Raw genomic sequence first — 14,674 nt, 5'->3', positions numbered from 1 at the left:
ATGAAGAATTAGCAGAAACATTGCCTGTTAGTGTGCTAACGGAAAACCAATGGTCATGAAAACCAATGGAGCTACCGGGCAAATATCCGCAAAACAGCAAGTGCAGCCATTTTCTTCATCAAATCTCTATTTCCCTGGGCCATCAGGCATGATGTTTTTTAGATGGCTTAAGATCACCTGAAAACATTCACGGAGGGCCTACTACAGGCAGGAAAGCCCGACAAGTCCTTGGAGTTTTGAATCTTAGTTCTGCCACTGTCAAGGTGACCTTGAGTAAATTTCTTTAGTTTCTTATTTGTTGCATGAGGATAGGAATGTTTATTTATTTATTCGACAAATACTCACTGAGGCCTACCGTGTACCTGGCATTAATCTGAGGATTAGGGACCAATGAATCACTCCGCCCTCAGTGAGCTTCCATTGCCATGCAGGAAGGCAGAAAATAAACACATAATTACATAAAATGTTAAGTGGCAGTAAATAATATGAAAAAAATAAAGATAGACGAATAGAGAATGATGAGAGGGATCGTTTTTATAGAGTGCATAGAGAAGGCCTGTCCAATAAAGTAACATCTTAAGGGAAGGAGAGAGCCATGCGGATATCTGAAGAAGAGCTTTCCCAACAGTGGGAACCAGAAATGCAAGGGCCCTGTGGTGGAACACGCCTATGGAGGATAGTGTGGGGCAAGCAGGGAGTGTGGCAGGAGACAAGGTTAAAGAGCTGTGGGAAGGGAAGAAGCGAGCAGGACCGGATCCTGCGGGGCCTTGTAGCCATGGGAATCCATTACAAAGTATGGAGCAGAGGACTGAGACGATCTGAATTCTCTTAAAAGAATCACTATTGGTGGGTGGAAGATAGACTGTAGGGGGTCAACAGTGGAGACAGGGGAGCCCGTTAGGAAGCTATTGCTGTAATCCAGGCGAAAAATGATGGTAGCTTGGAAAAGGGTATTAGGGGTGGAGGTGCTGAGAAGTGGTTGGGTTGGGGGTAAGTTTCAAAAGACAAGCCAACAAAAACACTGATGTACAGAAAGAGGAGCAGTAAAGGGTGATCCCAAAATTTTGGCGTGAGCAGCAGGGAGAATGGAGATCCTATTCCTGAGAAGGGGGAGACATTGGGAGGGGCTGGGTTGTTGTGAGATAATAAATCAATGCCATAAATAAGATGATGTAAGTAAAACTTGTGCATTCTTGGCCCACAGTACGCATTTGGCCAATCTTAGTCCCCTTCCCTATCTTTAATAAGACTTCTTCGTTACCTCTTCTTGTCTCAGAATGTGCTCCCCACACCCTCGTCCCCTTCTTGCTCACTGCTCCTCTGCAGATCAATACAGAGTCCAAACATTTCCACAACGGTGGGAGGTCAGCTAAACCTCACTCAGAAAAACCTCCGACTTCAGAATCAGCAGAGATACACGAAGTACATTTTTTAATAAAGAAAGAAAAATATTTGATACCAAAACGACATGCAAGGCAGTGCCCCGTGCCTCTAAGTGCTTGAAGCGCTTCAGCACCATTGAAGTTCCCTGGTACGGGGTGTTTTTTAATAGAAATTCTGTGAAGAGTGAAATATAATATTTTATATGCATTTTTTCTTAAAATTTCTGAAGACAGGCTAAGAAACTAAAAAGTTACCCAAAACATCTATAGAAATGCTGACTGCATATATATTTCTTGGCAAAATTTCCTGGTTGTTTTCATTCTTTCGCCTAAAATTTCGAAGCATACTCTGTAAAGGAAATAAGTAACGTAAATGTCTGTGCACTTGTATTAGGAAAACGTGTCTTAGCAATATTTTATCCAAAGCCAGCCGAAAAAATAACCAACATATAATAGAATCATGCAGTCTACATATGAAAAATATGCTTGGTTCTTTAAAATGCTTTATTGAAGATTCATTTGAAATGTCAGTATTCAGTTCACGTATCTCTATACTCTTAAGAATCATCAGCATTTAATTTATGAGTGTTTTTAGTTGGAAAGGTTCTGCTGCTTAAAATTCAATTCAATCCCCTTGGTTTGAGTTGAGGAATACTTACGTCTTGTGTTTTTCCCAAAGCCCTACTCTATGCCCAATTTCCCATAATTAATCAAATCTTTAATCCAAAGTAGAATGCAGCCCCACCACTTCCCCACCCCAGTTGAGGGGCAATTGCACAGAGAATAACAGAGCTCAGGGACAAATAACTCATTTTACCTGTGGTTGCTGCTCCTCTGTCCCCAGGCTGCATCTATGTGTGGCCTCACGTGGCATTTAAAGCTGGGTATAATGATGGTTTAAGAAATAAATCCTGCCGCCAGCCAAGAAGCAGCTGAGGGCCCACTGCAGGTAGGAAGCCCACAAGAGCAGACCAGCTTACCTGCAAGGAATGTGTGCCTCGGATGTGTTCGTTAGATTATTCAACAGCAGAAAGAAAAAGCCCCCAGCTTTGCCAAGGAGGCCTGAGGCAAACAAGGACCTTTCTCTCTCATTTGGCAAGTAGGAGCCTTGACGGAGGCAACAAGACCTTGTAGATGTCTTAGGTTTATGACTCATGGTTTTTAATGCTAAATTATGGTATGACAGGAACTTCTTCAGGCTCCTCAAGGTACACAGTGGAAAGAGACTGTCTGAGCGTGTAGGCCAGCGTTTAGTATAAAATGCAGCAACGTCGTCTGCAGTGGTACGAGAAACCCAGAGCTGACTGTACAGTCTTTTGCTCTCCTCTTTCCAAGTATGACTTTCCTAACTCGTGACCAGGGAATCCTTTATCCCCTGGAAGAATCTGCTTCTTAATGCTTTCCTTTAGGTTTAATCCTACAAGACCCGCATTTAAAGCAAGTGACAAGGTATACCCAGGTTTTATTATCTTGGCAATTATTAGCGGATTTTTTTTTTAAAGATTGGCACCTGGGCTAACAAACGTTGCCAATCTTCCTTTTTTTTTTTTCTGCTTTATCTCCCCAAACCCCCCAGTACATAGCTGTATATCTTAGCTGCAGGTCCTTCTAGTTGTGGGATGTGGGATGCCACCTCAACGTTGCCTGACGAGCGGTGCCATGTCCGCACCAGGATCCGAACCCTGGGCCACCGCAGCAGAGCGTGTGAACTTAACCACTCGGCCACGGAGCCGACCCCTATTAGCGGTTTTAACTCTGCTGACACCAAGTCCATTTTTTGCTAGGATAGCCCTACCCTTTGACTTTAATGGGAAAGAAGCCTGGTTTTGACCGGTGTGTTTTTGAATTTCAGGGATAGTCGCTGTTCTCTTCTGTGGAGTCACACAGGCACATTATACCTACAACAATCTGTCATTGGATTCCAAAATGAGGACTAAACAGGTAACAGAAAGAACTCACTGCAGGCTTGGTCTCTTCTCTCAGTGTAATGTTTATGTAGCAATTCTGGTGGTGCACTCAGAAAGAATTTCGTTAGTAAAGGAAGAAAGTAAGCTTAAGGCTTCATTATAGATTGGATATTTATAGATTTTTTTTTTCTTCAGGATAACCATTAACAATTCTCTTGGTAAGCAAAAATATAGTTATAATAGTCTCTCCCTCCTGAGAAATGTGGAACATAGACTACCGGTCTTGAAGATGTAAGGTCCACAGTCGGTAATAGTTCACAGTCAGTTACATCTGAAAGCATTATAAAGCATGTAAGATTGGGTAGCTATATAGAGAGAAGGAAATAAAGAAGAATAGAAAGTAGTGTTTGGTCTTTAATTGGGTGCTTTCACTTCCAAGTAAACTCAGCTGCCAGTTGTCACACAAGCAGAGGGTATCTCCCATATGCCAAGAACACAGCTGTTTGCACATTTGCACATGTACACATAGATTCCTTCCACAAACATTTGCTGCACAGCCACTCTGTGCCAAGCACTGTGCTAGGTACTAGGAATAAAAGGACAGATAGTATATGACCTTGTCTTCAAGAAGGTCATTATCAAGTCTGTGGATGAGGATAAAGATGTGTTATGAACAATTCATTATCCACAGTGTGATAAGTACTGTGATGGAAATAGCTGTAAAGGTTGTTTGGGGAGAATTCAATAGGGCATCCTTCCATAGTTGGGATTGGAAGGTAAAGAGAAAATTTCCAGAGATGGTAGCCCAATCTGGAGCTTGAAACATGGATAGAAGTTAATTAGGTAAAGATGTGGGGTCTAGTGGGGGATGGGAAGGTAGCAGGGAGGGCATTCGAGGCCAGGGGTGCAGCATGACAAAAGCTCTGAAGCAGGTAAACTGTTCTGGGTGGTTAGTGAATGGGCCAAAGCTAAAGCTAGTGGGATGCAGTAAGGGATGCGACCACAGATAAGCCAGAGAGCAGCTTATGAAGGGACTTCCACATCTTGTGAAGGAGTTTAGACTTTATCCTTAAGGTAATAGGGAGTGGCTTAAACAACAGAAATGTATGGTCTCCCAGGTCTAGAGGCTAGAAGTCTGAGATGAAGGGTTCACCAGGATTCGTTCCTTCTGAGGCTCTGAGGGAGAATCTTTTCTCTTCCTCTTCTTAGCTTCTGGTGGTTGTCCAGCAATTCCTGGTGTCCTTTGGCTTGTAGACATACCATCCTAATCTCTGTCTTCATGTTCACATGGCTTTCTCCCTGTGAGTGTGCCTGTCTCCAAATTTCTCCTTTTTATAAGGATACCAGTCATATTAAATTAGAAAACTACTCTACTCCAGTATGACCTCATCTCAACTAATTACATTTTCAATGACCCTATTTCCAAATAAGGTCACATTCTGAGGTACTGGGGGGTACCTCATGTTTCAACATATGAATGTGGTGGGGTACAATTCAGCCCATAACAGAAGTCACTGAAGTGGCTTAGGCAGAGTAATTTTAGGATAATTGGAGTTTCATTTTAGAAATATCACTCCGCAAGACAAGAGGAGCATGGATCAAATGGCACTTGTATCAGTTAGCTTTTGCTGTGTAACAAACAACCACACAACCCTGGTGGAATCCAATAATAAACATTCATTTATCACACATCTGCAGTGTTCAACACTTTTGAGCTAGGTCGATCTGGGTGGCTCTGATGTCTCAACTGGGCTGACTCACATGTCTGTGAGTTTGCTGAGCTCTATTCAAGGGTAGGCTTGACTGGACGACCTTAGCCAGTCCCATGTGTCTGTCATTCATCTTCTGGCAGAAGAACAAGGCCCAGTGTGCACGTGCATTTCTAGCATCTGCTTGTATCATATTTCCCAAACATCCTATTAGCCAAAGAAAATCACGTGGCAGAGACCAAGGTCAAGTTGCTGAGTGGGTCACCAGAACACAGTGGGAGAGCACTGCAAAGTTATATGGGAAGGATCACGGATGCAGAGAATGATGAAGACTTGGACCAAATGATTGTAATCTACCCCCAGATGCAAATGGAGGTAGAGAGGCTCCTACAATACACTGAATGATGCTGAGGACATCTGATGTGATATTGGGGCAGAAGGAATGGAGAAAACCAAAGCGACATCTAAGCAAAACCTGTAATTGGCCAGGAATTTCCTACAGATTTTCAAGACTTAGCTTAAAGCTCTCCCAAACAGCTACTGTTTTCATCCTTCTCTGTTTGTCCCAAGATGAGCTAGGCCTAAACCTACTGCCCACCTACTTAGGGACTCTGCAACGTCACCCTTTCCTTCTGCCCTCAGAGGAATCACAAGATGCAATCACGGAAATTTTAAGGATCCCCCCTGATTTAAAAAAATGAACAGAAAAAGCTGATACCAATACCTAGAAACCTCCAATGCATAGTCTTCTGGGATCCTTTTAATTATGGAGACCACTAGCATTCTCTAGGTTTTAAAGGGAAATATCTTGAGCTAGTTTTTCCTGACCTCGTCTGGTTCTCCGAGCATTTGTATTCTGGGAAGCTGAACTCTGTTTAGGGACTTGCACTTTTAGTCATGCCATCTAGACTGCTCAGCAGAACTTCAAAGATAACTCATCTCATGGCGTGACAGGCGCTCAGCACCTCAGGGAGACAAAGCCAAAATCAGTGCCCCACAGCCTCTGTTCTTCTCCAAATGGCTTGATGAGCATTCCCTGACGGGCTGCCAGCATCCTTTTTACAGTCGTCTCCTTTAAGGAAGGAGATTTTTACACGTTCATTCTGTAACATCCAGATAATTGCATCCCTTCATCTTTGTTCCCCCCGTTGCCTTCTCTCCTTGGTGCCTGGTTCATAGCAGGGGCTTAAAGAACGCTAATTCCCTCCCCTTCTCGTACCTTTCCTCGCTTCTTTTCCTTCAGGGTCTACCATTTTCCGTTTATTTTTCTCTCATAATATATGCACATGTGGCACATATGCACACACATTCCCCACTCCAGCGTGTAGGGTCAGAGGTCACCACTTTGAAGCAAATGAGATCAAGCCCTTTAATTGACTCCACAGATCAGAGATCCTTGGCCCCACCTGCACCACCGTGGCAAACAAAGTTCAAACTCCACATGGGAAACCCATTACAAACTGTAAAGAAAAGATGAGGCAGGGCTAGAGGTTGCCGCTATTCCCTCTCTGGGAAAAGTTTGGACAGCATCATCTGACGACACAGCGTTGCTGAACGCCTGTCTTCCTCTGCATCTCCTTGGTTGTGTTCACTGTCAACAGGAGAAGTAGCAGCTACACAGCCTCTTTGCCTCTGTCCCCAGGACCATTTAGCGGGAATAAAGAAAGTCAATTAGTGAAGTTTAGGAAAATCCATGAAAATCAACTTAGTGTTATAAAATCCAAAGGTGATATGATTTATAAAGGAGTTTTATTCATGAACTGTGCCTATGCCAGCTAATCAAATAGCTACATCTGAATGCAAAGACCTTTGAGACTTCTATATCCTTCATAACTTCGAGAGTGAGTGCCTTTTTGAAATTGCATTTTCACTTTAAAATATATTTTGCAACTCATAATGACCATCCAGATGTAGGTGAATTGATTTTCACTCCAACCCATTAGAAACATGTGGCATCACTACGTGTTAGGCACAAAGCAGCATTACAGAGACAGCCTGGAGCTGTGACCCACCATGAGGAACGTTGTGATGGCAGAGCCCTCTACTGAAGAGAATACGAATGTACGCAGCAATCCCTTCCGTGGATCAGCCGTTTGCTTGCTTTAGGGTGTCTGCCTCTAGCCCTAGAGACAAACAGAAGCTGGAAGCCCTGACTGTTGCCCCAGACACTAAGGATTGCTAGAGATACTCGCGAGGGACCTCAGCACACAGCAGTCTGTGAGCCTAGAGGTCTCATGCCGAACCATCCAGAGACTGCAGACAGACCCCATGACCCCACTGACAGAAGTCCCAGCCTGCCTCCCAAGCCCTGCTGCCTCCTGCCCTCACCCCTAGGCAGGCCTTGGGAGCTGGTAATCTGGGCCAGACTCCAGGGTGTTTCCCTCAGCTGTCTTTACCTTGCTTGAAGCTGACTTCCAAAACCATGTACTTCCATACCATCCCTTTTAACTAGAATTTCTCCTTCCCTTCCTGCAGTTCCCACCCAAAAACTCCTTCCAACAGATACACATGGCATATAATATTAATTTAAATAATTAACATTTATTATGCGTTAACATGTACAAAGTACTTATCTCGTTTACTTTCTGCTTACTTTTCTCCTGAGAGGTAAGTCTTCTTCCAGCACTGATTACCTTCATTCATCAACTAATATTTTTTGAGAGCCTGCTTTGTGCCAGCCACTGTTCAAGGTGCTGGGATACAAGAGGGAACAAAAAACAATTTCTAGGAGAGGTGCTTTATAGCAATCAAAATCAATAAGCTGAATATATAGTGAGCTTATGGTAAGTCCTAAGGCCAGTAATAAAGCAGGAAAGGGAGCTAGGAGTATGTCTATGGGAAGGCAAGTTTGCAGTTTTAGATCGGGTGGCCAGGGAAGGCTCAATAAGAAAGTGATTCGTGAAAGAAGTAAGAGAGGGGGCTGTGCAGGCACTTGGGGCAGAGCTGTCCAGAAACTGGGAACAACAGATACAATGGCCCCCTGGGGCAGGGTCACCAGGGTGGGTGAGGCGGAGTGGCCTAGAGGAGAGTAGGAGAGACAATATCAGAGGAGTGACAAAAGAGGGGTCATGGAGAGCCTGAACAAGGTGGAAAAACACTGAAGGCTTTTAAATACAGGCATGGCATGATTAACTTAAATTTTCCAAAAATGGAGGAGCCATTCATTAGCTGGAGAAGACTGCAAGATTGCAGGTTTGGGGGACAATCAGGAACCGAGTCTTGACTTGTTACATCTGGGATGTGTATTAGTCAATAATGTGGAACTGTTGAGTAGCCAGTTGGGCATAAAGACTTCTGGAGTTCAGGAGAGAGGTGTAGGCTGGAATTAAAATTCTGGGAGGTATCAGCATAGAGATGATATTGAAAACATGAGACTGGACGAGATCTCTAAGGCAGTGATGGAAGAGAGATCCAAAAACCAAAGGAGAATGGGAGGTAGTAGCCAATAGGGAGAAGAAAAACCAAGAATGCATGGTGCCCTGGAAGTCAAATGAAGAAGGAGCATGATGACTTATGCCAAATACTGCTGAGGAGTCAAGTAAGAGGAAGAGCATGAACATCATTGATGACACTGGTAAGAACCGTATTGGTGGAGTGTCAGGGTAAAGACCTGATTATAATGGGTTCAAGAGAGAATGGAAGGAAAGGAATAGGGAACTGTGTGTATAGACAAGTCTTTCAAAGGCGTTTTGCTATAATTGGGGAGCAAAAAAGTGAGATGATAGCTGGAGGGAGATGTGAGGCCAAAGAAAAATCTTTTTATTTTTAAGGTGGGAGAAATAACAGTACTCTTTTATGTTGATTCAGGGAATAATACGAAAAAAAGAAAAACAAGACCGTGTGTTAGAGGGTTTGCCAAGGCTTCTAAGCGGCAGAGGCAAATGTTGAACTTAGGTTTTTGGACTTTGTAGCTCAAATGATTTTGCCTCTTACTAAACATCCTTTCACTAATAGATGGTATAGTAGCAATTGTAGGGCTTAACATCATTTATTCAGTAAACTTGGCATGGATGGATGGATGAATGAATGAATGAATGAGTGTTTGGCTATCTTTATTATACTTTCAGCTAATTCAGATAATTAGTCATTTATCTTATATTTAATTCTATCATCTTTGAAAATCTTCCAATTTCACTGCATTTTAATTTTTTACTAAAATACAGCTTGATATGGACATAGATATTTTCATGCATTTAATTTTGAAAAGCCAGATTCTTTGTCTAGCATTTTTGGGCAAACAATGACATTGTTATTACAGCACATTCTTTCCAGATGCTTATTTTATTTCCATTCCCCTCAGATGACATTTTGAGTGTTTATCACCATTGAGTGGAAGAGCAGCAATGCCAATCCAAATTTAAATTTCCGATAAAGAAAATGACAATGGGAGCCAAATTGATGTGCTGTGCGTGACTTTGCTAGAAAATTCAAGAAAAAGATCTGAAAGGTGGGAGAGGCCGGATGATATGGTAGAAAAAACACTTGACTGAGAGACCAGAAAGCTTAGGTTTGCCCCTCGTCTCTATGACTAAGAGTGGGGCCTTGCATAATTAAACATCTGTGAGCACCACTTTTCTCATTTGTAAAATGAATGATAGAACAATATGACTGGGTTTTAAGGATTGTGCTCTAAACCTAATATTCTGTGATTTGACATAGAGCATAAGAAATGGATCTAGTTCCTTCTCCCAAGCTAGAATTGGGCAGGGATGACTTGCTCACAGACTGCAATGCGTGGAGATGAGAGGAGGGATCAGAGTTTGCCATTGATCTGGAGGATAAATCATTGAGTAGAACATTTTAATAAATTGCCAAATCAAATCCAAAGATGAGGGGATCAGAAAAAAAAAGCCCTAGTTCATACTGGGGTGAAAAGTATGCGGGGTGGATGCTTCTTCCTGGAAAAACCCTCTGCTCCCAGGTGAGTGGTTGCAAGGCTTTTCTAAGACTGCCCACATCCTTGGGGTGGAGAGTACAGAGCTTGCCTTGCTACCACTCAGTCTCCGGGTCCAACAGAAGGGCTTTCCAGCTTTTCAATTCAAGCACGGACTGAGTGTGGACTAAGTACCACATGGTTGCATGGCAGATGCCATATAGAAGTCGCAGAGACAAAGGCTTTAGGAGCTCCTAATATGGTAGGGGACACACACACATGCACAAACAACGACCCCATGTGGCAAATGCTAACAAAGAAGGATGTTCAGTGTGTCATGGGAGCCAGAGGACTGCGTGGCTTTCTGGAGGCAAGGTGTTCATGGGAAGCTGATGGTGGGTTGGGTGTTTTAGAGTTGGGTGTAAGGATTATTAGGAGATTATCATGTAGATTTCATGGAGGATGAAAACAAAGAGAAAGGAGTCTGCAAAAGGATAAAATTCAGAAAGAGCTTGACAAGTCCCAGAAACAAACATGTAGTGCATTGTGCCTGGGGCCCAGGTAGCCTTGAGGAAGTAGGTAGGAGTGCGTTTGGGGCTGCTCGTATAGGCTGGAGAGCAGGAAAGGGAGGAATGTGGGAGAGAACTTGGAATTAAAATGAAGAGGTGAGTTCAGGTGGGCCTTTTAGTATCTCACTGTGCTACATTTAGAAGAACTGTATCCTATAAGGCTAATAATTGCTTAAGGCTTTTAGGCATAGGGCTGATGATAATAATCAGATCTGTGCCCTGAAAAGATAATGAAGGTAGCATCACGGAGGAAATGACATCAATCCACGACACCAATCTCACTGCTGACCACACTTCCTTTTGATCAACTACTAACATATGTAACATTTAAATTTACCTTAACCTTCTGTGGCTCTAGACATACTTTTGTCCTGATTAACCTCTTAGGATGTTGTGGTCTATATGAAAAGTTAGTGGAAATTTACCATTTGGTTTTGCCTTGAACTTAGGAGTTCATTAAATTCTTGTTGAATTTATAAATAAGTGAATGAATGAATGAGTTATGACCATTAACATTCCAAGATAAAAAATAGAGAGGGAAAACAATATATGCTAATTAATGCTTTATTTAATTCTGATATGATGCATTAATTTAACTGTAATGAGTTGAATGCATAAAGCAAATGTCTAGGGTAATCCTGAGATATTGAAAGAAAGATCCAGTACAATTCCATTACTTGTGTGAGTTTCCCGCAGTGTGCCCCTGCCTTATCGATTTGCATTACAGTGTTTTTTGATTATGGTTTTGTGCAATTTTTCTCCATCATTTTCAACAAAAGCAGGCACATTCCATCCCAGTTACCTGTTCCGAGGCACAGTGGAGAGAGAATGTCGTGGGTAACAATGCCCCTGGTTTCTGAGAAGTAAGATCAAAGATATCTTCATAAAGCATAGAATTGCCTTTTTTTTTCCTCTAATTACATTTCTTTTGTCAAGATTTCTACCACTTTTCTTCTTCCCTTCATTCAAAATACCTTTAAAAATATCATCCTAGAAGGGTTGAATTTATAAATGATGGCAAAGCGTTTAAATTTCTCCTTAGCTAAGCTAGTGATTCTTTTCAATGAAACTCATTATATAGTATAAAGGACATTTAGTAGTTCAGCTAATAAGCGTTCTCTTTTAAATGCTAATGAGAGTGGAGCTCCCGCATCATGACTAGAACACCCTGTAATTTCAGTGCCCAGAAAGAATTATTGTCTGTGAAGCCCTAGTTAGAAAGCCTTACTCCACCACCACCGTACATTATAGTCGGGGACACAAATGACCATTCAGCACCCTCACTAGTAGGTACCTCCTATATGCCAGGTACAGGGGCCCGGGGAGAAATAAAGCTAAGAAAGACATGAACTGTGCTTTCCCTTGAAAATTTTTCCTGGAAAATTTTTTCTCTGATAAAGCTATAATTGTACAATAACTTTGCGATCGAATCTTAGCTACTCTCTTAACCACACATCTGTGTTTGTTTATCATAGTATATAATTGCAGTTGAAAATTTTGTCATAAAATCCAAGAAGTTCGGAGCAAGGTGGGACTATATAGATAAACTGTTAAGCCCAGAATTTTATGGGAGGAAAGTGAAGCCCAAGGAAGCTTGATGGCTTAGAAGGGCAGAGTCAGTTTTCCAGCCCAGGGGCGACCTGGAAATACAGGAGCGTTCAAGGGATATGCACTGAAGGCTAAAATACACAGTGCCCACCTCGAGAAACAACCTTTCATGTATTAGTCATCTATCGCTGTGTAACAAATTTTCCCAAAACTTACAGCTTAAAACAACAAACTCTTATTATTTCACATAGTTTTTGAGGGATCCGAGTTCAGCAGCATCAGCTGAGCTGGATAATTCTGGCTCAGCGTTTCTCACGAGTTTGCAGACAAGCTGTTGGCCAATGCTGGAGTGTCTGAAACTTGGCTAGTCTTGGAGGATCCGTTCCAAGATGGCTCACTCCCATGGCCATTGGCAGAAGGCCTCAGTTCTTCACTGGGTGTCTTCCATAGGGCTGCTTGGGTGTCCTCACGATTTGAAAGCTTGCTTTCCCCCAGAGCAAGTGAAACCAGAGAGAGAAAGAGAAAGAGTGCAAGAAGAAAGCAGCAATGCCTTTATTAACTAGTCTCTGAAGTCACACGCTGTCGCTTCTGCCATCTTCTGTTTGTTAGAAGCCAGTCACTAGGACCAGTCCATACTCAACGGGAAGGGAATTAAGCTCCACCTCTTGAAAAGAGGAGTATAAAGAATTGTGGACGTATTTTAAAACATTTTTAAAACTAAGCCTGATACCATTTTTGGAAGTGATTTTGTGATAATTGTTTCAATTTCTTATGTGGTTGAATATTTAGGTTTTCTACTTCTTCTGTCAACTTTACTTTCCTAGTAAACCATCTATCCTCTCCAGATCTTCAAAAATTTTAGTAACAACAATTATTGAACACTATATTATGCCAGGCACTATAAATGTATGTTTCGTTTCAACTATCCCAATTAACATTCACCAAAAAACCCATGAGGTAAATACTATTCTTAGTCAGATTTTGCGAGCCTTAGAGAAGTTAAGAAGGTCACACAAAGAATAGAGTTGTACATGATAACCTGTTATTATTTTTTAACGTCTTTTTCATGTATTTGATTACAGACCTTTCCCATAGAAGATATTGTGTATATATTTCCCTTTCTTTTAATTTATGAAACTGCATAATATATCGATCATTTTAAGAAGCAGCACTTGGGTGTATTTATTCAGTGCACTATTATTATCTCTGATCCCTCCCTTTCTCCTTTTGTCGCTGTCATTCTTCCTCCTCTCCCTGGGCTTCTCATCTTCCCTATCCCTCTAATGGAGGATCATGAACCCCAGTAGCCTTGCCCCACTGCCGACCACCCTTCCCTTTGCCCTTCTCCTCTTGTCTCAGCTTTAACACTGACTGGAGAGGGGCTTAATATAACAAAGAAGATCTTTTCTTTTGCCACCAAAGTGATGGTGGTATCTCTTCTTTCATCCTGTGCTCCTCTTTGTCTTGTGACAGATACTTTATTCCATTTTACCGTTGTTGGTTTTCTCTTTCTTCAGGATTCATCAAAGTTCCGTGTACATGTAAGAGTATTTGAGTATTGTTATTGTTGTTTTATTCTGATTCTTCATCACCATCAGAAAGAGTTTTGTATCAGAGTCACCTACCAGGACAATCTTTATCGCTACCCCATAGGCAACATCCTTGCAACCCATATTAATTCACCTTTGAATTGCTTACCAACAAGATTCCAAAGTCTTCTCTTAAGTTTTGTCCTTCTCATCTTCCAAAACCCCAGGAAAGTATATCTACCTCACTCAGCATTCTCTAAAATTTATTTTTTTCTATTACATTTTCCCCAAAATAATGGCTTTGTATTCTTTTTCACTATGTGGAGCCTCAGCCCCTCAGAGAGATGACGCTGTCTCTCTCTCTCTCACTCTCGCTTTTGCTCTGTCTCGCTCTCTTTTTTTCTATTTCTTTCACCTTCAGAAAACAAAAAATTCCCATCGTTAATGTTTGACTATCACCATATCAATACATATGATCCATGTCCTTCTGTGTATGGGTCTGATTCAATGCATAATGGGAAAATTTATCTGAATAGGATTTCAAAGATCAGCTGCCCTGGTCCCTGCTTTGATGACATTCAAGACAGATGGTCGCTCATTATGACCTTAAAATTTCTAAAGATAGCAATGGCATAACCCCCTTGAACAGCCCATTACGGTTTTATCACCCTGCTTGATAGGTGCAGGTATGAAGGGCTTCAGTCTCATAATGGCATTTTGGGGTGATAAATGGAAATTACTGTAATTTTTCTACTCATTATAATTAAATTTTATTGATGCAGCACAGAAAACATCAAGGCTGAATATGTGTGCCAGAATCTGTGTTTGTTAAAGAATGTTGCCAGATTTAAGGGTGCCATTTTTTTGATGGTCTTGAAAGATGCAGAAAATGGATTTAATAAAACATTAAGTCTTTGTGCAATTCCTTCAGAAGAGAAATTGAATTGCTTCTGGCGGCACAGCTCAACCCAAAGAATCCTGTCAGTGGACATGTGACCTAGACCTCTGAATAAAGTACCTGAAAGGGAAATCTAATAAATGAGAATAACAGTTTGGTTTTAGGAAAGTCACTTAATACAACTGCTCTGGGTCACACTGAGAAAGAACTTGATTGAAGTCAGTAGTGACCAATCTATTCTTGAGGGAGAAGAGAATGT

At 41.8% G+C, this 14,674-nt stretch overlaps 1 protein-coding gene across 1 annotated transcript in view; it reads left to right on the top strand.

Annotated features, from left to right (window-relative positions):
• SLC9A9 (solute carrier family 9 member A9) overlaps positions 1 to 14,674 on the top strand; it is a 511,724-nt gene that overhangs the window by 256,943 nt on the left and 240,107 nt on the right. The window contains exon 9 of the mRNA XM_014852057.3: positions 3,235 to 3,323. Within this exon, the coding sequence (XP_014707543.2) occupies positions 3,235 to 3,323 (89 nt within the window). The remainder of the gene's footprint in view (positions 1 to 3,234; positions 3,324 to 14,674) is intronic.

This window comes from Equus asinus, chromosome 21 (assembly GCF_041296235.1).
Source record: "Equus asinus isolate D_3611 breed Donkey chromosome 21, EquAss-T2T_v2, whole genome shotgun sequence".
NCBI classification, from domain to species: Eukaryota; Metazoa; Chordata; class Mammalia; order Perissodactyla; family Equidae; genus Equus; species Equus asinus.
Note: the sequence above shows the minus strand (reverse complement) of the source record. Positions and strands in the feature narration are given on the sequence as shown.